The 27,880-nt window shown below is 41.1% G+C and overlaps 1 protein-coding gene across 3 annotated transcripts in view; it reads right to left on the bottom strand.

The window, feature by feature from the left end:
* The window catches only part of sh3gl2a (SH3 domain containing GRB2 like 2a, endophilin A1), a 35,432-nt gene extending 13,473 nt beyond the window's left edge, over window positions 1–21,959 (bottom strand). The window contains exon 1 of one of the 3 annotated variants that reach the window (XM_071505035.1): window positions 21,697–21,959. In XM_071505035.1, coding sequence (XP_071361136.1) covers window positions 21,697–21,741 — 45 coding nt within the window. In that variant the 5' untranslated portion in view covers window positions 21,742–21,959. The remainder of the gene's footprint in view (window positions 1–21,696) is intronic. The other 2 variants (XM_071505033.1, XM_071505034.1) reach the window with 2 other exon arrangements.
* Between the last annotated feature and the right edge of the window lie 5,921 nt (window positions 21,960–27,880).

The following is a 27,880-nucleotide window of genomic DNA, read 5'->3' as shown; positions in this document are numbered from 1 at the left end:
ACGACCCATCTCACTTTTCATTCTCCACCCATCACTCTCTCTTAGCCCTCCCACTCCTCCTCCTCATCCTCCCTGCAGGGGAAGGACATGACAAGGTGAACCGAGCAGCAGTGACGGCAGTGTGAAGTGAACTTTACCCGGATGAGTAGGATGCGCAGCTGGCTGCTGGGAACAGCGGTGGCGTAGATGATATGTAACCTGTGACGTCACAGCTTGCTACATTAAAAAGACTGTCGTGCACGGCGCTGATACATGCGAGTGGATGAACTTGCAGCTGCTTCGTGATGCCTCCAGACAGAGACGCAATGAAGGGATAAGGTTTCACTGCAGAGCTTGGGGCACTGCTGCCTCTGTATTCTTGTCTACTTTTATGTCAGTTCATTTAAAGACATATTTAAAGATGTATTAAAAAATACCACAAATAATTTGTGCCAACTATGGTTTCTCCACAAAAACATACAATTACATAACAAATTCATCTTACATCTACTCCTTCTTGCTCACTGAACAATCCAGAATAAATATGCAGATTGAAACTTGAACTGCTGGACACAAAATTTCAGTCGTGGTTTCATATTGGACCAGGACTCCAGACTAGTGCTGATGTCACAAAATCACCTCATTGTACATGTGTTAAACTGAGCTTTAAGGAGAGCACAGATAAACTTCCTCCCCTCAACCAGATGAATGTGACGGCTTTCTACTGTCAATACATCATTCTGCACAGTGAAGGCCAAACATCCATGCGAAGTAACAATAAGCAAAACACATTTCTGAGTGGAGGGGGCATTAATATATAATAAAAGACACATAATACTAACACTAAATGAATATGAGCAATGACGAAGGAAACCAAAGGGGCTGAAATGAAGTCCTCCCTGGTACTAGCAAAGAAATCTAGAAGTCTACAGCCATGCTCGCATCTCTTTAAGGCTGTACTAAGACACAGTGTTGCTTTGAGCTGAATGCTACTGCTAATAGTTGCTAACTTTAAAAATAAAGTACAGCTGAGGCGGATAGGAATGTCATTGGTTTTGCAGGTTAATGGTAAAGTAAAGTATTGGACAAACTGAAATTGTGACCTGGTGATGTGAGAAACTTAGGAATATCTGAACCAAATTTCATAACAATCCATCCGACTGTTGCCACGATAAGTCACTCAAAACCACAAATGTCAACTTCTTTATGGTGCTAGAAAAAAACATCAGGAGATCACCAAAATCAGTAGGTTCATCCTCTATTTACGATAAACGTCTGTACAAAAACAATCCATCCAATAGTCTGGACCATGGTGGTGGACCAACTCACCTAGCCTTCCCTTGAGCCATCCTGCTGATGTGGCTAAAAACAAACACACAACTGCTAATGAAAACCTTCAGGTCTAGTTCACATAAGGCTTTAGATCTCTCTTCACTTTCTGTTTTACTCCAGCTGGCGGTCATGTACACCAATTCAGACCAGATTAAATATGCTAAAACCGGGAGAGGAAAATAGCCCAGAGATCTTGCCAAGGGCTGCAGGGCGTCCTCCCTCCCAGTGCCGAAATCTCTTGCATCATCACAAGGGTCAGACAGCAGAATGTCCTGACTTGCTCTCACAGTGGATCGTTTTAAGAGCACGTAATGCCTCCGTTGACAAAAACAAGGTGCAGAATTCTGAAAACTAGCATGATGTAACAGCTTGACTTGCCATGTACTGTACTCACAGCAGAGAGGGTGTATGCACTCACAACCCCAAAACCTCTCAAGTCAAGTCAAAATTAACTGAAGCAGCATTAATGCAAGTCCAAACGGATCATTTCATAAGCCCAAAAGAAATTTCTTAATCACCAATATCACTCATGTCCGAAACCAGATTAAATAAATTAGGCCAGAGGCCAAAATACATAATCTGTACTAATTTAAACAACACCGCAAGAATTTCTCAAACTAAATACCATGAATCATAGATGTGTGACAACATATTTATTCATTTTTAGCCTTCTGAGTAAAACTGATGTTAAAATTTAAAATATGGATTTTAAAAGACCACAGGAAACACAAAAACATTTTCAGGTTAATTTAAAAAAATGAAGTATTTCAAATAAGCAATTTGGTACAAATTTCAAGAATGACTTACTCCGATCAGCTCATACATCATGCACATACATCACTCTGCACAATAAGCAAAACACATTTCTGAGTTGAGGGAGCATTAATATATAATAAAAGACAGATAATAACAGCACTAAATGGATATGTGCAATGAGGTTATTTTTAAGGTTATGTTAAGGTTAGGTAAGGTTTACCTTTTGGGTTGTTTCGCATACAATCAACCCAAAAAAAGCTATTTCCAGGTATTGGATCTTACTCTGCTATTTAATCAGGAGAGACGATTCACCTGCAGGCTGGAGGGACTCTTTTCTATAAAAAGAACTGCCCACACAGATTAATGAAAACACTTCTGGAGAGTTTAAACAGCAGGGTTTTACACCTGTTTAAGACACCCTGAGCTAATACTATTAAACAGCTGAAGAAGAAACTGACCTCAGACATACCCTGACACACAAAGCGTCTGTTGTTGCTTTTAAACGGAAATCCAGGATTAGATTACGTTACTCACAGCAGAACACAGTGTGATCGATACTACATTATATCTATACATACATACACAAGCCTGAGGTTAGGATGCTGTCTCACTTGTTCACATGTTCCTACATTTGTTTTTTTGTTGGATTAGTTCAGCCTATCCTAAAAAGAACACTTTATCTGGTATACTTCCTACTATACGCCACATAAAGAGTGAGGAGAAAAAAAAAAAAATATTTGTGTTAAATGTGTGCCAAGACGACAACTGCTGTGTTATGGAAACCCCCAGAAAAACCAAGTCTCAGCCAGTGGTTAGACTAACTGTCAGGCTGGCTGAAAAATATTTGGTAATGGGGAAAAACCCAAAGACTTTGAAAAGATGTGGAGTTCATTCATGGACTTCCTGAAAAATAATCCCATGGTGGATTCCCCCAACACAATAACCATTTGTTTTAAAGTACAAAGCTTTGTCTTGAGGCTACACTTTGGCACCGTGTTGCTTTGAGCTAAATGATGGAGAAAGCAGGTATTTCTCCAAAAACCGAGCACTGGTTTTGATGATGGCACTAGAGAAAGAGTCAAAGGATCTCCAAAGTGATTAGAATTCATCCTGAGTGAGACATAAATAACTGCACCAAATTTCATGACAATCAATCCAATAGTTACTTCAGTCTGACTGCATCATCTGTAGAGTCATATCACTACTTATTTATATAACTAGTGATATGATTCTTCTCTCCTATTATTATTTTGCTTTTATGTCAAAACAGGAGAGAAAAAAAATCACAACACCTGATTTATATTGCAAATTTAATAAGTTTGTGCATCCTTATGGTGTATGCATGAATGCAGAGGTCCATCTGTGCAGTACGTCACCTTCTGACACATACTGCACCTATCATACTGTCATAATGTAATTAAGTGCATTTTCAACAACCCTGTTACTGCTTTACACCCGTCCGCTTATACTTTTAGCATTCACAACTGTACTGTTAGCATTAGCATCGGTCACATGGCGCCCAATGTGAGGCGCACAAGGAGTGTGCTGCTGCTGCTGCTGCTGCTGCTGCTGCTGCTACCGCTGCTCTCCTCCCCCCTGTCTCCCACACCTCCTCCCTCCTCTGCTGCTCACTAGTCTAATCCTGGCTGGGCACATGGAGGCCCCTGCTTTAAATACGCCCAGGGTGGAAGAGGGAGATTAAAAATGACAGGAGTGATTAGTGAGGCTATTAGGAGGACAGCCCCTGCTGCTGGACAATAACAGGAGAGGATCTGAATCTTCCTGACAGCATTAAAACATCCCGCCTCCTTCTCCACCTACCTGCTCCCTACCTGCCCCTTTTTCTCTCTGTGGGGAAGAATCTGAGTGGGACTCTGATCACATTTTTCCCGCTCATTTAGTCTGTGTGTGTGTGTGTGTGTGTATGTTAACCTTTTTTCTCCTTCAGTTTCACCTCGGAAAATGCAGGCAGGCTTGGGTCAGATGGGAATATGAGTGAAATGCCAAAACTTGAAAAGTCAAAAACAGTTGCATAACAATGCCCAGAAGATCTTTGTCTTCCTTGTTTTTCCTCTTTTTCAGATAATCTCTCTTGTTTTCTTCCTTCCTTTCTACTTCTGTCTTCATCTCTCCCTTCTCCCTCCTCTAAACTCTAAATACCCTCAAAGCCTAGCCGTTCTCATTGTCACATTTCTCATGCAACGCTGCACCGAGTATTCTCACTGCTGGACTGTGACTCAACAATGTGTCTGCCTGCATTCACCTGGACTGGAATCTATGCTGCCACGGTTAAACCTTCAGCCTGCTAGGATTTTTAAGGACATCAACACCAGAAGGACCAAACGGTGAATGGATCTGAATAACTGATTTAAGAGTAAACCTATACTTGTACTGGCTGTCCTGAGAATAGACCTGTGTTCTTGTGGAATCAGGGAAAATCCATTTGTGATTCTTAAATCCTGGTGTTCAGAGCCAATGTGGGGGTGGCTGGCTCCTGCTCCAACTACAGCTGTTTCAGGATGATAGTAATCCCATCGAACATGAAGGCCTGAGGCAACATTAGTGGGGAGAAAAATCAACAGTGCCGCCTGTTTGGTTGTTTTACAAAACTATAGAGAAACAAGCAATGAAGACAGTCTTGCTCAGCCTACCAGGAAAAAGAAGTAGGACCCTAAAGTAGATACTCAGCTCAGAGAGTTCTGTACCTGTACGGACAGGTAGGTGTCAAGCACAGACTAACTGGAAGGGCACCCAGACAGGACAGGGTGCCAGCAGTTTCCTCTGTCCAGACTCATGCCAGCATCAGTCCACTGGTTGGCCATGTTGCTTCACTGACCTCTATCCACTCTGAGTGAGCGGCCTGTGGCTATTATAATCTGATTTGTAAGCCTTTGCGTGGCTCTTATGTAACAGCAGGGATGAGTCTGTAGCTGGGGAGTTGTGTGCACACACTCCAATCCATCCATGTACCGCTTTGGTAAATGGGAGAGGAGGGGGAGAACCAGCTGGCACTGTGTGTGTGAGGAAAGCGTGCCAGAGTTTGTGAGCATTGGGACATGTGGTGATGATGATGATGAGACAAAGATGGAGGGGGCGCAACGGCACACACGACATGAATAATGGCGAACTTTTTCTGCTGCACGATGGTATTGTGTGTGCATTGGTCATGACTAATATCAATGAATCTGTTTACTGTAAATCCACAGCAAAACTGAGGTATTTTTTGCACAAAGAACAGTTGGATTATTGTTTATTGCAATATAGTTATACTCATCTGTGTAATTCATGTAAATTAGTGTGAGTAACAGTAAACTCCAGAGTACACTGCTTTATGGAAAGAAATGAATCCTTCACCCATTGGAAGTATCTCTTCTATTGTGCTAAAACTGCTTCATTATAAAGATACATTGCTAATGCTAAGTATCTTCTGGACAATCGCACTCAGTATTTTCCTGCCAGGCCACCTACAGTTCTGCCCAGGAACCACAAGAAGGTGTGAAAGACTCAATGTGTTCCATTTTCTCTTTAAATTCTCACAGTCCTTTGCGAAACACTCACAGCCATTCCCTGACCGTTTACTGAATTGTATTTTTCTCTCTCTTTTCATACTTCGTCCTCTTTCGTGACATCGTGCCTCTTTCCATCTCAACATCTTTCTAACCTCCACCACGGAGACTAACAATCAGTTATTGGTTAGAGATAAAGTCTCATTTTATTCATCACTAACAGATAAGAAACAAAGATTTTTATAAATGATACTTCATCCCGCCGGAGTAACTCATCATTCACCCAAACACACTCAAGAAATCACTCTCTCTCTCACACACACACACACACACACACACACGAAGCACAACCAGCTCCATAAACAACACACTAGCTTTCTCTTTCTCTGTACTCGATTGTCGCTCTGAAATTACCATTTCAAACGAGAGTGCGTCTCTCAGAAGAGATAATGACAGAGCTTTGAGGACTGTAGAGGCCTTGACTTCTTCCAGCACATAACTGAAAAAGGAAACGTGTTTATATATCCAGTAGGTTCACAGTAATACAGTCTCATTTTAATGTTTAGCCAGCAGCGTTGTTAAAGTTAAATCTGTGTGGGTGTAATGATGGTGTTGTCTAGGATAAGAAACACGGAAAATCAGTATTGATGACAGTTGTTAAAGCTCAGTTCAGACTGCTGCCTCCACTGTGAGTGTGGATGTATCTGTAATCCACACATTCACAACCACATCATTATCATCCAGCCACCAGTCAGAATAAAGTTCTGTACTGTAGATCTCACTGCCAGTTTATTAGCCATAAATAACTAACCTAAACCAGCTTCAGCTTTAATTAGCGCAGTTTTTTTTTTACTGATTTCATGTTAAGGTGATTGTTGTATTGTCAGTTGCAAAGTTTGAATAACATAAAGTCTGATCAATATTTCTGGAGATGGGTTATTGCTATTAGAAAGCAGGCAAACAACCTATACATAAAATATAATGATCTTCAAAATCCACACACACACAAGCTCAGCACATAGTCATGCATTATAAGAGACCCAGGAGGATTGCAGTGCATCACCAGCCAGTTAGCTCAGCACTCAGGCTTTTATACAAGGTAAATCCAGAAAGACGAGATTATAATATTGACTTTAAAATCATGATCAGATTAGGTAACTCTGGGGGAAGTGACATAGCAGCCATGTTATAAATCTGATGCTTTCTTGACTTGTTGTGGGAAGAACATGGAGTTGGGTTTTTTTTTTGGTTGTTTTTTTTAATAATTTCAGTCTCAGGGGATATAGAGAGGTAGATTCTGGATAGACACTGGCATGTGCTTCCTAGCAGGAAAAACCCTCACTTGTTTGTCCTTCTGAGCAGGTATTTCACCTTTTACACAAATTGTTCACAATCATAAATACACACACACACACACACACACAGAGGAGAGAGAGTAATGGCCAACCTTGTTGTGTCACATAGGCTATGATTTAAAAAACTAAAGTAAGTCTGCACTTAACACAACAATGTGGCTGCAGACCATCAGTTGATGTCAAAATCAATCCTCCCAAAGAACAGATGACAATTAATCAATAACAAAGCACAATCAAAACATGTCAAACTTTTTTATCAAAGGAGCAGAGAAAAACAGTAATTTGACAAAATAATCTTAACCCAAGATGGCATTCATCGATGTGCGGCCATCTGTGCTGTCAGAGGCTGTGAGGTGCAGTTGAAAGCGCTGGAAAAGCTGGTGAGTGGCCCCTGATCTGGGATCATTTTGACAAACGTCTGTTCCCAAGGTTCAATAATGAACTTTCATGCTCAGAGCCACTTCTTCTGTTGTGGTCAAATTTTCCGCTTGTCTTAGCCTGTGTTTAAAAACTGTATATCTTGATGTTTAGACTGTTGATCTGACAAAACAAGTCACTTCGAAAACATCGCCACTTGAGCTTTAGGAAACATCTTTTTTATGTACTTTTCTCAGATTAATGACACACAGTTTTCCATATAGTATATAACATATTAGCAGCTCAGTATACAGTACATAATAATGCCATAATGTCACATGATTCAAAATTCACTAACAAAAATACATTGTTGTTTATAATCACAGTGGAAAAAAAAATGTGGTTTGTTCTTTTGTATAGTGGGCCGCTTGTGGGTACAATGAAGTTGTGCACAATGTATAATGTATAAATGAAATACATATTTATACATAAATAATAAACTAAACACATAAGAAAACAGAGATGACAGTAGGGATGCTCGATACTGAAAAAAGCTGACTTTTTTCTACAACATATATATCGTATTATGAATAAATACAAGAATTTTCACCAGATGCCTTGAATACCTGTTTTTTGGTCAACATCATCTTTTCCTTAGCCAAAGTAATTCCTTACAACTGGTGTTGCTTTTCTTGTTGCAACCAAATCTTCCTTTCCTGTGTATTTCTCCTGTTCCTCACACATTTTCAGGTTGACAACTAGCGTGGGCGGGGCCTGCTTTGGTTGTTGGGGTTAGCAATAAACTGATCAAGAGTGATTATGATTGGTGGTTCGCTGTGCATGCAGGCCCTGCATGTCACTCACTAGCAGCAAACTCTTTGCGTCCAACAAGCCTTAACTCTGTTTACATTGTGTGTTATCAGACAGACTTCTCTTGTGCATTAGTCATGGAAAATGAGAACTGTGCGAGTTTTCCTTTTGTATCAAGAAACAAAACAGTTGACATGTTAGATTTAATTTCCCCTGCTTGACATCACATGTACTGCGATGTGACTATTGCAGATGCTCACATTGTGATGACGATGCTGACACAATATATTGCGCAGCTCTAGATGACGGTTAGAAAAGATGTGATTGACAAAGGATCTGCAGCAACAGCAGGGGAACAAGAAAGATAAAAAGAGAGGACAGTATGTCAGAGGGTATCTGCTGTGACAGCACAGGGACTGTTTGCATCAGTAGGGAAAACAAGATCTTGTTGTAATTTACCAGAGGTGTACAGAAAGCGCCTGCTGTCAGTGAGAGCGCAGGAGACACCAAACACACTCGAATAAGGTGCCTGAACCCAACGCAAGCAAACACCAGACTGAAGCCAAACAAACGCTGCCTAGCATGAAACAAGATTCATTATCATCGATGATGAAGATAAATGTCTTTTACTTCTAACTTCAAGCTAAACCATCCAGCAGCGACAGCAGAGTAATAGATCCTAGAAGAAACAAGCAGCCATGCATTTACACCGAAATCAATAAAGCTGCAAAAAAACGTATTTCTCGCCCTCCAAACTCGACCACAGACTTTCAATCACATTGCACCAATCCCTCCCAAAATAAACAATAATAATAATAACAATTCATCCAGTGGCATGTATGACCCATTAAAGGAGGAGAAAATTGAAAAGCCTCAGCAGACCAACACTCTGTATATTTGATATTGGTCGGGTTTGATTAGATTTTCTGTCCATAAAGAAGGTCAAAACAGGAGGGGACAGGCAAACCAGAAATGTAATGATACCCAGAATACTGATGACTATTTCTGCACCTTTATATTCATACCTGGAGAGGTGTGGGTGGAGGAATATATATTTTAACTTAAAAAAATTATAATAATAATAAAAATAATGAAATATTTAAACTTGCTCTTAGCTCATTAGTTACAATCTGGAGTGAAAACATCCAGATTATGTTCCAGTATAGTAACATAGGAAAATCAATAAATGACCTGCTTCTGACCTTGCCTGTTACTAATGCCTGTAAATCAATGTATTAAATTGCACATTTATTTCAGTCTATTTCTAACAAGACAAAAGACTGCAAAATGAAAGGCAAGAAGTCAACATATAACAGTACGTTTGCTTGTGTCTGTTTAAAAACCTTGTTTAGATTGAAAATCTGGAGACAGCATCCGACAAAACAATCACATAAGCTCTATTAGTAGTTTTTTGGAGCTTTCAGTTCTACCACAGCTGCTTCCTCAGCTGATGTTGTTTACCCTGCTGTCATGGGGCTGCAGATGTTAGATTTTCCTTTTTTTCCTAAGCATTTTAGTGTGTTCTTGTCCATGTGGGCTTAAAGGTTGGTAATGAAAGCCTCTCTTATATCTTTTATATTTTACATATAGTTCAAAAACTTGACAATAAAAAGATATATAATTTACACTGAAACATGTAAATGATTCAAGATATCCAAACTCAAGTAACAACGATTTGCTCTGACTTCACTGGTGAACAATACATATTCAATATAATTACAACTATGTTTTACTATATAATCATTCATTCATTTCTCAAGCAAATGTACAAAACTTTTCCTGGATTCAGTTTTACAATTGGGAGGATTTACAGCATTTCTTTGTCTTTTGTGAAGTGAATGAAATATTTTTGGGATTTTATTAGAAATTTTACAGACTAAATAATTAATTGATTTATCAAGAAAATATCTGGCATATTATTCAATAATCTGTAAAAAATAATTGGTGGTTGCAGCCCAAAACACATGAATAAACATATATTTGCATATAGTGTTTTACAGACCACTTATTAAATGTTCATATACTAATATTGTGTTGCTATTGCTACATCAGTCTAGAAGAAACATTGCGAGTTCAGCATCAAACTTTCATTCCTCTTTTATTCTACTGAAGTTAGCATGCTAGCCAGTTAGCCCCAGTCAGACCAGACCATCATGTCACACCGATAGCGAGTCACTGTCTGCCCTGAAGAAGTAGCATTGCTCAGAGGGTGTATTATAACCCCTTGTATTGTAAATGGAAAGACGGCTGAAGCTCGCAAGACTGGTAAAATACTGCTGGTAATCCTAACGTTGGCTGTGAAGCAACAGCAAAACTTACAAAGAGCTCCTTTAACTCACTTCTTTATTTGAGTCTCTGAGAAATGTACACATTTATCTACTTTTCTACTGTCTGCAAAAAAGGCACACCTACACGAATGCCTACCATCTTCTCCTAATTAAAGAGATATCTTCCATTCACATTTAATTCAAGGTGTCTAATCCACAGCTCAGTCTGTGGGTGATGTCTGTCATATTAAGTCTGAACAGCAGAAAAATCACTTTGTTTACCATTAAGCCTGTAGCACAAGTCAAGAAGATGATGAAGTGGCTTGTTTACACAAAGCACCAGTGTGATTAAATTACTCGTTAGTCAGCTGCATAATAAAAAATAACAGAGCAATAATAACACATAATAGTACGAGTTTTGCAATAATTGATTAATATACATAATAAAAGTTAAGTATATTTAGTGAATTATACCAAACAGAGCTTATATACAGTGCCTGTCCCCTCAAATGATCATCATCACACGTTTTTGAGTATTTTTCAGTCTAAATGAATTAAAGGTTGTGGGAATGTGAAAACTGCATGTCAGGACTAACATCCCCAGATTAAATCAAATAAAAATACTCCTCTGATAAAAACAGCGAGGAGGAGTCATAAAATCTCTGACCCCATCACATGGTACATTTGGCGGTCTGGTCCAGCACATGCAGCACGTTTCACAGATTACCGCTGCAGTGATGGATTCTGAGTCACACACAGCTCCGATATAATGCAAAGTCACTGTGCTCTGATTAATCGGAATATAATCCCTGACAAGCCATTCAGTCTCAGCTCTGCAGTTGGTGGGAGGACGCTGAACGAGTTTACTGTGTGTTCATGACTGAGATCAAATCACATGTTTTTGCTTTTTTTTTTCTTACTGGGGGAACATGTATGCTGTCCGCCCACAAGACTGTTGGACACCCTCTTTAGCAGACATGTAAATACAATAAAGAACGTCCTGTTCCCTCCTATCCCTCATTACTGTCCCTTCATGAGCAAAATTAGGTATTAGACTGAGGGCCTGATGCTACAGCTGCGTGAAAGCTCAGCCTCCCCTCGTCTTTTCTTTCCAACATCCTCCTCTTCTCTCCCCTTTACTCCATTACTTCCTCCTCTCGTCTCTTCCTGCTCTCTGCTATACTTTATTCCCTCTCTCCATCATCTTTTCTCCTGCTTCCTTCCTTTCTGTTCCTCACTTTCCTGGTCCAAAGGGCCTCTCCCTTTAATTTCCAGCATATACATTATTAATTTACTACAATATACACGATATGCTGTCATTCTACTTTGCTCAACTATTTCTTAAACCACACTTGTGGTGACTGATTAAGGATGTCATTGTTGGTCTACCAGACTGATTTGTGGCCAGACAACTTCACCGTTACATTCCCATCAGCCTGTGATTGAAACACTGATGATGAGTCCCATATAATAATAGTTCATGCCTAAATGTTCAGACTTAACAGTGTGAAATCATGCTGGTGGCTCTGCGAGGCTGTACTTAGACACAACACTGCTTTGAGCTAAAGGCTAACGTTGGCGTACAAACATGCTGACAAGGAAGATGCTAACAAGCTTAAGTTATGCAGGTTTAGGTTTTGCTCTACATCTTAGTGTGGTATGTTTGGGAATTTGGGAAAGTCACATTTTTGCAGATATAAATTAGAATTTCGATCTGATGATGGTGCTCGATGAGAGGTCTATTGATCACCAAAGTGATTACAATTGATCCTGAGAGGGAAATTATACATGTACTAAATTTAAGGCCAATTCATCATATAGTTGTTGAGACATTTCACTCAAAACTGGCACAAGAGTAAAAGTCAGGGGATCACAAAAGTCAGTAGTATTTATCCTCTGGGGGCTTTGAGTATCTGCCGAAATTTCATTGAAATCCATCTAATAATATTTCAGTGTGGACCAAAGTGGTGGAAGAACTGACTGACGTCCATTGAGCCATAACTAATGATGATAACCTTTCTGTTTACACCACCACCACCACACAAATAAACTACACAATACTGCCTTTATTATGACACCACCCTCTGGCCAGATATCACATCATTATTGCTACCAAAAATAAATACTGGGCTTCAACTTTTGTCAGCCAACGCTTTGATTGTTTTCACAATGAGCAGTACAGCTCAGCTCTTTTCTTCTTGTCTTGTTTAGTATGATGTCTTACAGCTATAAAACTACATTAATGCAAAAATATTTCTCGGTCTCAAATCTTGACGGGAAACATGATTGTCTTGTGTGACTTGGTTCATGACCTCAGTTTGATCATTGACCTTTAATCCTGTGTTAATGCACCACACATGATAAACAATACCTTGTACAAGGTCTCTGGGGCAGTAAACACATCCCTATCTGCAAATGATGTTGCATTACCCTTCATTATATTCACACAACGTCGGCAGCTATAACAAAAGCCAATAACCAACATGGTGAATGGGTTTTGAGGACGTTGTACTGCAGGCTTCTGTGTTATAGATTTGGGTAATAATGAAGTGACCTGAATGTCCCTGAAGTAGAGGTCTCTCTCTCTTTCTCTCTCTCTGTGTGTGTGTGTGTGTGTGTGTGTGTGTGTGTGTGTGTGTGTGTGTGTGTGTGTGTGTGTGTGGGGGGGGGGGGGGGGGGGGGGGGTTAATTTAGTCTTATCAATGTTTCCAGTTACTTCCATGTATAAAAGTAAATTGATTTCCTCTCTGCCAGAATGGCAACACATAAACTGTGGAATCATAATACAAAAGAAAAACCTAATATATTATGTGCAATATTGCTGAACTTCATGCCAGTCATACTAATGGTCAATATCTTTAAGGGCATATTTTAAAGGGAAAATGAAAACAAATGGACCAACCCTTGTTTTTCTCCATTAATTACGTTTGAGAAGGAAAACCTTTTCCTAAAGCTTAATAACAGGTTCAGAGAATTTCCCTTTTCAAGCCCCAAGCCATCGCCCATCTCTCCTGCAGTGGTTGATGCTCAGAATATATAATATACCAGTCCTGAATAAAACATCAACCATGGCCTGAATACTGATGCTGAGAGAGGAAGGATGAGAAAGAAGGGAGGGGAAAAGAGGAGAGAGAAACCAGGGACCGCAAAGAACAACAGCTCACTTTCTGAAGACAAACCAAAAACCTCAAGTGACCGTCACTGTCAAAACAAGATTGAATAAATCTGCAGAACACCACGCACCAACGTTTTCATCCCTCAGCACATCCTTCTTCTATGACAGATATGAAACTAGCTAAAAATAATTCATTCAGAATTTTTTCTGGATGAGGACATTTAATGAGTTTACCTCTCCAGAGCTCTTATTCAAAATGTGCCGACAGCATCTAACCACAGGACAAGCTAAGAATAGGACTGGTACAGGCAGTGTCCGTCCGTCATTAACCTCCAGAACAAAGCTGACGTCACAACACTGAGAACTCCACAGTCCAGTTTTCAACCCTCTGGCAACTGCATGTGCACTCCTGTCAAAAGTGATAGCACTGACTGTTTATTCAAAGTCCTTCCCTCCTATTCAATAATTTCACTAAATCTATGGGATTTATTGCAAGATACAGCACGTCATGCTTGTCACTGTCTTGTTTCTGGCTGCACATTTCCATTGCAATGTGTGGCAGCACCTCTGAAAATGCCGAGTCGTGTTTTTCACATGCTCAAGAGTCTACAGACAAAAACTCATTGTAGTATTACATGAGGATTAATGCACTGTCAGGGTAATGAATGGGAAATGTGATGGAGGTGACATTTTACACTCACACTAGTCAAAAAACTGTCACTGCTGGCTTAATAAATACAAAAACAAGTGAACCAGTGAAAGATTTCCCTTTTTGAAAACTTCAGGAAGTGATCAGCCTTCAGCAGCCAGAAACAAATATCTGAGAAAGTTTTGCTGTTTGCACTTGTCAAAGGTCTGAGGGAAATTTATGTCTGTTCAGCAAGACCAAACAAAGGACAGCAGAGCAGCCAGGGAAAAGGTCTCCTGATGGAGACATTTCTGATAAAGGGCTCTTCTGTGAAAAGTAAAAACTCTTTTTTAAGCTGAAAGGCAGTTGAAAAGCAAAAAAGAAGAATAATAGAGGCACTGTGGGGGAAGGAAATAAATCCAGTTAAAATGCGAGGTACATTGCTGCAGGTTCTGTTCCTCTGGACTTAATCCAGTGCAGCATCGCCTTTTGCTGCATTGCTGATCAAAACTTGGCAAAAGCTGGATGCACTGGGTTGCCTGGGACAAGAACATTCAATTCTTATGAGGCTACTTCAACACTGTGTCTTTGTCCTCTGACTCATGGGCACATGGCAGAGATGCAGCATGAGGTCTGCAGCTGATACTCAGCCCGCTATCCCTAGGAACTATATTGGATGATTCTACATGTCACGATTTCATCTAATGCCACGTTTCAGTGCCAATACAGGAAGAAGTGTGCCACATATGTAGTGAGGGGGGATAATAAGGATGTAGAGGTCAGAGTTGTGATTGGGTATGTAGCACAATTGACTCTCACGCAGGAGGGTGGAGTCTGTGTCCTGTCACAGATCTACAATTCATGTTTGCCTTTTTGTTAACGGTAACCAGGATCTTTCCATAACCCTGATCTTGTTTTAGTTCCCCCACATTAACCAAGAGTACCCATACGCATACCCTTTTCCTTATCAATACTACATCATGATTGTCATGCATGGATATTGGAGAAAAGAAGAAATTTTAAAATGTTATCATTGAACATAACTCGAGTCTAATGAATCGTCCAATATTTATGTATGTTTAATATTTTTAATATTTAATGTTGTATTTTGTCTGGTAGTAGGGTAGTTACTGTCTACTACAAGCACAACTACTTGACCAAGATAACTGAGGCACACAGACATCACCCAGTAATACTCTATTGCAAAAGGTGGTGCTCTTGAATTAGAGGAGCAATAATAAAATAAAATAAAAAATACATCTGTAAAAAATTATACAATTTAATATCAGTCATTTTCCAAGCAAAATCCCAAACACTTTATTGTACACATTTTCGGGTTTTGCACTGTTCGCTAGACAAAACAAGAAATCTGTAGATTCCCCTTGAGCAAATTTTTGATGTGCATTTTCATGTTTTTCTGATAACATTTTATAGATGATTAATTGAAAAATAATGGGCAGATTAATTGATAAAGAAAAGTAGTAGCCATACCCAGAATTATTAAGTAAAATAAAGACAGACTGGAATTGTACATATATCAACTGACAAATTTAAGGTTCAGTTTCTTGGTAGAAATTTCTCTTAAAGCTTGTGATGAAATTAAATCCTTGCAGATCAACTGTTTGACCCGGCTTAGTCCCTTCTCCTGCTCACGTCTTCAGTATCTCTTGGCTGAATTCTCCCTCTATCTCTCTGCCACTCCCTACCTGCTCAAGGGTGCTTTCCATCTCCCTCTCTTTCCCCTTTCTTGTCTGCTCTTATCTCTCTTTCCTTGCTCCACTCTTTTTCTCCCTCCTGCCCCATCTGTTATCTCCCAGCTGGATCTGTTTTTACGCAGCACTGCAGTAGGCCTAGTGAGGATCCAGGCTGGATGAGTCACCCTCTCACAATCTGCTGCCCTAAAGCCCTGCAGGCGTCAGCCACATCCAGAGACCCCACTGCTGTCCATGGGCACGCACGGATCTACATCGATGCATGCTCACATGCACGCTCGCACACTTCATTCCCTTTTCCAGGGAAAGAATTGCTGGACATGGCTGTATGTGCACATGCATACATAAAGAATTACATTTAAATGGTCCAAGAAAAAAAAATCCCCAATACTCAATTACTTGCCTTTAAGCCACAAAATGAAATGAGATTGTTTCCAGTTGACAAATTGAAATGCTACACACAATACAAGAAGGGTAAGCTGTCTAGTACTGACATTAGTATTCAGCACACACACTGGGAAACCTCTTGCTGATCCAAGGCTGACTGCAAAATAAAGGATTACTATTCTATTATCCACTGTAAGAATTATACCCTGCCCAAATTTTATCACTGCTTCTTGATTCTACAACGCACAGTACTGCCCAGACAGATGTGGATTCCAGCGATCACGCATACATACGGTAGCTGCAATATCTTGACAGATAGTTTTGTCTCTGTGCAGGCCACAACAGACATGACACTTCATGCTGCTTGTACAGCTGTTCCTCAAAGGTGTCTTGGCTGTGTTTTCTGGCTTTTCTCAGTAACATGTTAAAACAGCTCAACAGCTAATTTCCAAAAAATAATGGGTGACATTGCTACCTGTTCACTGATCCAAGGCTGACTGCAAAATAAAGGATTACTATTCTATTATCCACTGTAAGAATTATACCCTGCCCAAATTTTATCACTGCTTCTTGATTCTACAACGCACAGTACTGCCCAGACAGATGTGGATTCCAGCGATCACGCATACATACGGTAGCTGCAATATCTTGACAGATAGTTTTGTCTCTGTGCAGGCCACAACAGACATGACACTTCATGCTGCTTGTACAGCTGTTCCTCAAAGGTGTCTTGGCTGTGTTTTCTGGCTTTTCTCAGTAACATGTTAAAACAGCTCAACAGCTAATTTCCAAAAAATAATGGGTGACATTGCTACCTGTTCACTGTGCGGTATGTCTCAAAATAACACCATAACTTATGAAACTCTTGTGAAGTCTTATGGAAATAGGACTAATTTGTATCTGCTTAAGAGCAATGGGCTGTATGCAGTATTCAAAGTACAGTTGTGATGTAAAATAGGACTTTAGATAAAAGTTCAATTCATACAAATCACATGGACAAAAAGATCTTCCACAGTTATAATTTTACCAGTGTTTAAAGATGCAGTTAGCTCATAAAGTCTCAAACCTGTCATTAAAAAACAAACTGAAGTGTCTTTAAAACCAGCACAGTTGCACATAGCACGACTGCAGTACCAGCCAAATTTGTGAGGGAACTTGTCAGCCTCTTTCTGACTTTGACAAGAGCGAAACAACCATTTTATCTGGAAAAGCTACAAGACTAAAAGCCCCAAAGACTCTCTCTTTTGTTGCCTCTCTCCCTCATTCTGGCAAACGTTCTCACACTTACTGCAGCTTCTATTTAATGAACACATTTTTGTCTTCCTGCTGGCAGCGCGCGCTCACTCCATTGAGATAAAACATGCTCTCTGCAGCCTTAAGATAAATATAAAAACTAGTATTTAAACTTGGGTTTGATAGAAATATCATGAGAAGTGAGTGCTACTGCACTTTTTCTGAGCCATTAGTTGAGCGGACCTTACAGCCCCAAATAAAAAAAAAACCTCATCACATTAGCATGTTCAGATGCATGCACACACACACATGCACGATCAGCTGCGGACCACGTCACACACGACTCTCTCTATGGGAGCAGAGGCGTCATGAGAGAAGCATCCGCTCAAAGCATGACTCATTTGACTCTGAGGTGAAGCTGACTTGTGAGGTAATAAGTAAGCAATCATCCCCTTTAAAAATACAGAGGAAAGATTCTTAGCTTAAAACAAAACAAGAGGAGAAATACAAGGTGTGGTTTTTACAGCAGGATGATGTTATATTTCTTGGATAAAATACAGACCATTTCTAATTTCCACAGTGAGTGAGTAACGGGTTTCTTGGTTAATAAGCGAATGAAATTTAATAAAAAAGCAATTTCTGGTGGACCTACTGGGTTTTACCCTTCATGCCCTGTGCATCCATTCTTTTTAAAATGGCCCCCGTTATTAATGCACCACTCTGAGCCCCAGTGTCCTTGAGTGTGTGAGAGAGCGAGAGAGCGAAAGAGAGAGAGAGAGAGAGAGAGAGAGAGAGAGAGAGAGAGAGAGAGAGAGAGAGAGAGAGAGAGAGAGAGAGAGAGAGAGAGAGAGAGAGAGAGAGAGATGTCTTCTGTCAGAGAAAAGTGTGATTGTGTGAAATGAATTACTCAGTGATGTATGTAAGAAGGTGAAACTGAGGTTGTGTGCATGTGTGTGTGTGTGAGAATCCCTGTCACTCCATGGCATTCTGTCTTTTATGAGCTGTTTCTCTCAGCAGAGTCCATAAAGTCTAAAATGAAGAAATGCTGCAAGCCTCAATGCACAAGAATGAAGATTTTCTGTCTCTCACAAAGCAGCTGATGAACACTTAACTTCAGACAAAGCCGCACTGCTAATTAGCAATTAGTAACGCAATGGGCTATAAGGTCAATGCAGTGTTTTAGGATTTGCAATCTGTTCCAATCTGCATATAAACCAGTTTGATGCTATTGTGGCTCCATTTATTTATTTATTTTTTTCCATCATTATAGACATTAAGACTAAGAAGCCTTGTCCTCTGCTGTCCTTAGGGGTGGATAACATATCTCATGAAACAATATAAATTTATCAACCATCAGAGACTTTGCCAGAATGACTATACTAAGATAGCTGTTTCTTTAATATCTGGGTAATGTTACAAATCAAAGAGCATTAATTGCTCTTCAAATGTTTGTGATAATTGTAATAATTATACTACATATATATACTGTATACTGACTTGCTATATAAAATTACGTCTACTTTGATAGAGAGGGTTTTATCTGGCTGCAACTAACCATTATTTTCATTACTGATGAATCTGCAGACCATTTTGTTGCTTAATCAACTTATCTGTAAAATGTCAGGAAATAGTGAGAAATGCTCATCACTTTTTCTCAGAGTCCTTGCTAACATCATCATCATCATCATCATATCTTGTTTTGTCCAAGCTACAGTCCAAAGCTGAAAGATATTCAGTTTAAGACAGAAACAGATACAATTCTCACACTGCAGAAGCTGCAACCAGAACGTTCTTGGCTTTTTATTTTTGTCTTAAATCAATTCTCAAAATAATTGCAGATTAATTTTCTGTCAATCTGCTAATTGATTGGTTGATTTATTATTGCAGTTGTAATTTTATGCATGTTAGCTCTTCCTAACTGCACGAAGTCATGGCAATGAGAAATGCCACAAATAAGTGCTGTGAATGCAGATATCCATTCTGTTAAATCACTATCCGATTCTTTTAAATCCCTAGTCTCAACCCTTAATCTCCTGACCTCCTCCTCGTGTGTTGGGTAGGGGGGTCTTGCCAAAGTATAGTTTGGCAATGTGTCTGTGTGTGTGTGTGTTTGTGTGTGTGTGTGTGTGTGCGTGCAAGTAGCCAGATTGCTGGGTCACTGCCTATGTGAGTCTGGACCTGGATTACAGGGCTGTGGCACAGGAACAGAGGGCTTGAGAGGAGCCTTCTGCCACTGGGAGTCTGGGGAAGTCTGGGGAAGAAAATGTGGTGTGTGTGTTTAGAGGATGGGGGGGGCAGGGGGGTGTTGAGGAACAGACAGCAGGAGACCACAGAGACAGCTAGCTCTGAGCCTAGAGCTGTAGAGCTGACTGAATCACATTGGGAATTAAACTGAGTAATGAAGACTGTGCTGTGTAAAGATTGTGATGCATTCACTGCATTTTTTCACACTTAACTGCACCCCTTTGCGCTCACACACTGAGAGCCACATAACTGTATGCATATTTACAGATATAAATGCTGATATGTACCCCCACCTCACACACACAGACACATTTGAGGCAGTAGAGGAACATCGACAGGGAGAGACAGAGCCCTGCTAATGATTGGCAACAGACTCATCACACAGAATTAACACAATCTGTGCAGCCATCTAATGCCCTGTGTGGACTGCTGTCTACTTCCAGTCTGATCAAACAAGCTCCTGATTCAAAGCGAGAAGTGCCTAACAGCAGAACAACTCTATATATTTTATATTTTCTTTTCAATCTGCCATTCAAGAACATGCAGTGTAAATGATTTGGATAAATGGATCGGCCAAATGAGTAAATGTAAATGATAAATAGCAGCATAATACAACTAATAATACAACAACTAAAATGCAATAGTAATCTCTATTGTATCACCATGTTGGATCCCAGTTGGTTATTGTGACCTCGCAGGTCTAACATGAAATTAAGAGAGTTCAATATCTACAGACGGTGACCTTCAACAGACATGCCATTATTACTGTCACAATAAAGTCATCACTCCCTCCTATCTCAGTGAAAATTGCCCATAAAGATGAGGAATGGTGTAAAGGCTAACTAGAGACTGGGCGAACTGGAGAACAAGCAGGGACACAAGATCATGTGTGTGTGTGAGTCGACCAGGCTCGGGGTGTCCTGCTGTGTGAGGCCTGAGGCTGATTGTCAGTGTCCCTGTGACTCACCCCTAGAAACAAACAACCTCCCTAAGACAAGCCAACAAATCCAGAGAGCTCTCAGCTAACAACGGAAATAAAAGTCAGTCAAAGCCTTGGAATAAGTGGTGAGCTGCAGGGACTGATCTGTCCATGCCCTTGACCATCAAGATCTCATTTAAGAGCACTAGTCATCTATGGTCACCCCCCTGGTTGGCTCCACAGTTAATGATGGTTAAACTTCCAGTCTGAGCTCTGGGGGGAAAAAAACAGGCCTATCTAAGACACTAAAATGGGTGGGATGCAGCCAGAGCCTAGAGTAGCCTTCAATTGAATATTTTCATATGCACTGTGCTCACATCTGACAATAACAGATGATTCAGCATGAATTCATCACTTGTATCCTGCAATGGGCGATGAGCGCGTTTAGAGGGCGCCGGGGTCATGGCGTGCCGCTGCTGGTAGGAGCGGATTTCCGCCAAGGCGCACTTAATGATTGCATAACACGGTGCACGTTGGAGTTCCCACTGTGGCTGCTTGACAGAAACACCGACTTTAAACCGTGCTTCATTTAGGACTTGCGCTTTGCAAATGAGAGCGGCTGCCATGAGCTGCTGCTCTGCGCGGAATGTCATCTGAAGGGTACTGGGAGGAACCGACGTCCCCGACATCGCTGTCATAATGTTGTGCCATCTGCTTCCCAGACGGCCAAACTAAATCGTGACATTGAGTAAGGCCAGTTATCTCGCACTTTGCCGTCATGCACCAAATAACCGTGGAACAGTGAAACGGAGGCTGCAGAGTGACACAGGAGTAATAAATTATTCTATTGGTGCAATGCTGCATCACGCCAGTCTTTACGATGCAGTGCATTTCAGCACCAGGACAGCAATGTGCATCTGACTTAGTGGTCACACTACCAGGGTGCGTATGAGCGCAGCAGGAGGAGTTCATTTAAAAGCAATAAGAATCAAGGTGGATCTCCACCAAAAACCACTCTACTCCCCTCAAACAACGTGATATCTTAGCATGAAGATATAGTGAGACCCGGTGAGACCAGGACGTCGCCTCCTCTTACCTGAGTGGCTTTGTGGAATTGCTTCTTCAGTCCCGCTACAGACATGGTGGCTACACGGCGGTTCTAGCTGGGATGATTAACTGCGGGTGTGTGAGGAGGAAATCTCGGTCCTATCTGTATCTGGTGATGCTGTTTGCAGCCGTGGCTATAACCCCTGTCTACGCTCGTCTTCACCAGAGGGATCTCCTGTGAGAAAGGGGGCTGACTAAAGCCCCGACCAGGCTATTGGACGTCAAACCCACACGCGTCTAAAGCGGCGCTGACGTCGGAGCCAGCTGATTTTAAAGCGGCCGCCTCCTCGCCACGGCTGGACTGGACGCTCTAAGAAGGAGGCTGAGGGTATTTCTAACCTAAGCTCGTTTAGCAGAAAGGCGAGGACGACAGGCTGCCAGAAAGTACGAGGCGGGGTACGGCGGCAAAGAATACATCGAGCTTTAATCTGACATCAAGATGAGGTGATACCGAGAAAATCCAGCGGATCAGTTGTGCGGGTTTCAGGCTCAAATGTGAGTGGTCCTTTGGAGTGGTGGCTGCGCGCCATCCCCGAATGAGATCCAGTGGCAATATATATTTTTTTGGATAAAAGACAAATAAATAAATAAATAAATAAGTGAACCTAGAGTGCCAAATTAGTTTTGTTACTTGACCTCAAAATGAGACTCTGTAAAGACTTCAGTAGTGCGCCAACATCTCCAGCACCATGGACAGCGCCCATCAACGAGGAGAAACAAGTCCCACTACAATTGACCTAACTAACTAACTAACTAACTAACTAACTAACTAACTAACTAACTAACTAACTAACTAACTAACTAACTAACTAACTAACCTCCCTCCTATTCTATCAGTGAAACAAACTAATAATATAGTAGGAAAATCGCACATGCAGAAATGCTGATTTACGCACACATACAAAGACACCCAGCAACAAAAAGCGGCTTTTTGAGCAACTCGTATCTGAACAACAACAACAACATCAGCATCTAGAGGAGGAGCATTATTTTACTGTAACGGGAGAACATTTCCTGACATACATATTTTTCAACAACTGTATTTAGGGCGAGACTGCAAGCTGATTCTTGACCCTGGAAACAGCAGCTGACAAGACAATCTCCCGACACGATGCATTAGTATCTGTCCTGGAGCTCAGCAGAGGTTTACCCAGTTATCGACTCTCATGTTTCCATTTCACTAAAGGACGTGGAGACATTGTTTTGTCAACTTAAAATCATGTTGCTTGTTGATGCTGTTTAGGTCTCACTCTGTTGGTTTTTCATGCTCCTTCCTGAAGCTTTAGATAACTTCCCACATTCTGGACAATAAGATTCCCAAGTATCCAAATCAAACGAGGGAATTAGAATCGGTTAAAACACCCACACACCAAATTATAAACTCGACCTACTGGTGTCATCAGTTAGAGAAAGAAAGTCGTACATTTATACAACCTACCAGCTCGTAATTGTTGTGCATAATGGCACAAAAAGATTTGGCACTATAACTGTTTTGATGAAATATGGGACACTGGGGACCTGGTTTATGTCCAAGCACATTCAATTAGATTTTGTAACATTCGTTTATGAACGACAGTGGGATTGTGGGCTTTAATGTTGGCACTGGCTTTGCGCACACACACACACACACACACACACACACACACACACACACACACACACACACACACACACACACACACACACACACACACACACACACACACACTGGAACACATATCAATGCATACAAGGGAATTCATATTTCCCGTTCAGCAGTCTGTTTCTGCTGTTATACCCACACATTCTGGAGAATCTGGTCACCACGATATTCTGCACCATTAAAAAGCCTACACGAAACTGCAGCACTAATGCGACCTGTGGTTCTGAACTAGAGCTGAGAAATCACCTGCACACGCTCGTCAGCTCAGCGACAGCCCCTCGACGCCAGATGGCCGGTAGATTTTGATAGGACAACTTGGGCAGACAGTCAGAGACGCATCCCATATGGCCACTATTACATCCCTGGAATAAGACTCGGAGTGACGATCTCCCCGAATTGGCTATCAAATCCTGAATATGGCCGTATCTGTTTCTGTGAAGTGACAGAAAACAGCAAATCGAGGTTTTCATGTAGGAAATAAACTCTAAACAGCCAACTGCGCAAGCAACCTTTAGGATGCAACACAGTTGTGAACTGTTATATTTATTTTATTTCATTTATCTTCTTTAAATATTCTAAAAGCCTTTAAATACAACTCATTTCTGTTGATTCAGAAAAATAACTTCTAGGTGATGAAATGCGAACACAAAACGTGCCCATAATTATAAGCTACTGTCACTGACGTGTGCAATAATGTGAACACAGACCAGGTGCAGGAAATGGACATGTTAGTGTTTGTTAACTTTCATAATGTATATAACCACGGATGTTCCTGCAGCTGTATATTTGACTGTCAGACTGTTCTGTGTGGAACCAACCCACACAGACCAGGACGTGCAGGTGTATTTAATGTTAACAGTTAAATACATGTGCACATTTCCTTTGAAATTATATGCATCCATTTAACAATTAATTTCTTAGTTCCTCAAATGCCAACTCAATTACTATCATCACTGTGGCTTAATTAATGCAATGTGTTAAATTGCTTTTGTTCTATTTGTTCTGCCATGGCACGGTAGATAATTATGGACGCGGCCGCTTAAAAGTTAAGAGAAGCATTTGTTATGTGAGTGGCTCCATCTTCTGGCGAACTTCTGAACATACATTCATCTGTCACGGATCCACCTACACCAAGACAACAAACAAAGCATGATGCTTTCAGTGACATGTCAGAAGGTAATCCTGAAAATGTACCGTTGACAGCAGCTATCAAATTGCAGTCGCAATGAAGTTTTTTTTTTGTCACAGATGCACAGCAGCCCACATACAGTTGATGTCACCATTGATATAAATGTATGACAAGAATACAACTTTTTAAGAGTCAAATTGTCAAAACTAAATTTCAAATGATAAGTCTATAGAATAATTTTTGCCAGCAGCTATAAAGTTTCATTTTTGTGTGTTATGTTATGCAGGCCTATGTATCTGTCCACAGCCCTGTACATGTGTAATCACAAACTATGATGTTTTGCTACCACCTAGTGGTAATACATGATGCAGCAATGCTGACAAACACTGTTCTGCCATGCAACACATCGTGAGCTGTATTACACAGGCTCCACAGTGAAAACTGCAAACATACAAGGCTATATCAGACACAATGTAGCAACACCTTGCATGTCAAACATTTATTTTGTCTGGGGGGGCTCTTACTGGTGAACAGAGAAAGTATGAGTGATATATCAAACTGGCTGACACTGACCTGCGTGCAGGTCTTTGCTCAGTTTTCCTGCTCACTGGCCTCAGTGGGCAGCTCTGATAAAGTACTAGGTCCCACGGCTCAGTGAGCTGTACGTGCGTGTGCGGCCTGAGGTGAGTGTCCATTTGTCTTAACTCTGGAGACAATAAATCTCACCCGTAGTGTTCAGACAGATGGAGGCTGAGCTCAAGTGAAATATGAGATTGTTGCCATTAACTTTATTACACTGAGCACTGGTCTCATTTTTGTCATCGGCATTGACTGAAAGTTGGAATAGTAGCAGTTTCTGTTTCACATATCACTCGCATGTTCGTGTACAGAGTGTAGGGATGTTTTCACATATAATATTTGTTATACTGTATACTTAAGTCTTATTTCTGTGGCATTTCCTTCCTTAGTAATGGAAACCAATTTATGCAAATAATCATTAGGTTTTTGGGGATATGTTTAGTGTTGACACCAGATAAGCTTTGTCTAGGACAAAAATCTGTTTTCTGTGCGATTGACATAGACAGACAGATATGGCTTACCTGCAAATTCTCAATCAATATCACAAAAAAAAAAAAAAAAAAAAAATCTGTTAAGCTGATTTTCCATCTTTTCCTCATATGGAAGAGATACTTGAAGTCTGTCACTTGGGACAGCAACTGATGCCCAACCTGAGGGGGCAACCCACCATTTTCCGGCAGAGCACCGCGGCCTCAGACCTGGAAGTGTTGAATCTCAATTAGACCCAGAGGTCACAGTGTAATGAGGTCTACAGAACTGCATCATTTGCCAAAAGGAGAGATGCAATCCCGAGGTTACCAAACTGGACGCTCCTCACTTCTAAGCTGAGTGTAAAGATTGTGTTGATTTAAAACATGACCAATTTGTAACTAGAACAACATTTGTGAAAGCCAAGAACGTGCTTCTTGCAGAGATGGACGCAGCTCCTCATCCATTAACTGCATGCCAATAGTCACCCCAGTCACTTATGGTAAAACCTGTAAGTGACCCCAAGGACTTGATCATGAGATTTGTCCGACTTCACAAAACATACAGTATATAGGCTGAATGGTTTAACCTCCATGACCCATCTTGTATCTAGTGGACCAGCTCTCTTGTGAAGATGTTTTCCATGACTAGGACTGCATTTGCATTGTAATTGGCTGGATCATCCCCTCCAGTACTGTGGTTTAATCTTTCTGAGAACAGTGTGATATCCCAAAGTCTGGGGTACACCTCGAAAAACTGGTAAACCACCCCTCTTTGTCAATCTTTCAGCTCCGATACTGACAAGTTAATTAAGACAGGCCAACAAATCCAGAGCTTTGAACATATCAGAGTGAATCTCATCCACACCTTCCAATGCAGACATTGTGATTACCTCAGTGACCTCTACCAGAGAAATGGGCAAAGCATCATCTGACCCTTTCAGCTCTGTCCCGCCCCACTGAGCACATGTTGGATAGTTCTTTACATCATCTTAATATTCCTGGTTGAGGTCAACGGTTCTCTTCAGCTGCTGTTAACAGCCTGGGCAAGGCCCTGCCCCCACTTCCTGAGTCATCTTACAATTCAGTCTCTTTGAGGTCAAACAAATGTCCTACACCTGGGCTCACCGTTACAGATAGGGTCAAGCCCAAAGCTCATACACTGCAGCACCTTTTAGTGAGACTGGTGCTGCTCCACCACATTGAAAGGAGACAATTCAGGTGTTCGGGCGACTGGTCAGGATGCCTCCCAGTGGAAATTTGGAGGACAAGGACAGACACAAAACACTGGGCTTGGGATCGCCTTGGAATACTTAATTATGACTTGCTGTGTTTAATTCTTACCTTACTTTTACCCTGGTAGCTTTGTCTCTTTTGATTCTCCAGAGCACCTGCTTTACTCTCACATTTAGTTGCATTTCTTGCCTTCAGCTGTAAAACACATGTGAATCACACTCCCCTCCTCATTTCTATTCACCTTTGAGGCAAAAGCCCACAAGAAACTGACTTCGCTTTTCGACATAAATTTAAAAAAAAAATTGGCAATCATCATTTTCATCATAAATAAAGCCCTGAACAACTTGGTACAATTGTACATGCGAGTAAAATGTGCGTGTCTGTCAATGCAGATGGAACATACAGGATGTGCTGTGGCAGCAGACCAGGGGTCATTTGTCACACATATGCTCGTCTTGTCACTGGAGACAAACAACTAACACACACCAGACCCTGGTCATGTGTTTGTGTGTGTTTCGTAAGGCCTACCAATCCCCACACCATCACACTCCACTCAAACATGCTAATGTACCTGTGCTCTGCTCTAATTGGTCCCAGTGATGCTCACCCTGCTCCACCTGTGTTCATGGGAAGCCTCCAGTCAGTCCTGCAGTCAGGCCCCCGCCATTGTGTGCGAGCGTGCAGTGCTAATATTATGCAAACAAACACTTCTTTGTTGTTTGGCACTTCTCGCACCGACCCGCCACTGTGGAAGAAAGGGAGAAAGTAAGTAAAGGGAAAAGGAGAAAGGAATGAGGTGTGTGTGTGTGTGGGGGGGTGGGAGTACTTGAATTCATTAGTGTGATTACCTGAGGTGTGCTACTTTACAGGGGGTAATCTGCCAGCCCGCTTCATACCCTCCAAACTTCAGCCAGTCCGCTAATGAGTGCTTGGAAAAGTTAGTCAAGGTGGAGAGGTGCTTTGAGGAGCTATATACCCTAGACTAAGGTGTTATTATATATGCTGGAGCAGAAAACAAAGGATGGCTGCATTTTTATAATAGCTTGTACCAATGAAGACTGTTTCAGCTATTTGTTTTGATTTTGAACGGACATAACTAAATGGTGCTAACTCAGAGCCT

The sequence above is a fragment of the Trachinotus anak genome, unplaced genomic scaffold (genome assembly GCF_046630095.1).
Source record: "Trachinotus anak isolate AG129_WGS33_773 ecotype Australia unplaced genomic scaffold, CSIRO_AGI_Tana_v1 ptg000019l, whole genome shotgun sequence".
Classification (NCBI taxonomy): Eukaryota; Metazoa; Chordata; class Actinopteri; order Carangiformes; family Carangidae; genus Trachinotus; species Trachinotus anak.
This window is presented reverse-complemented; position numbering and strand designations above follow the sequence as displayed.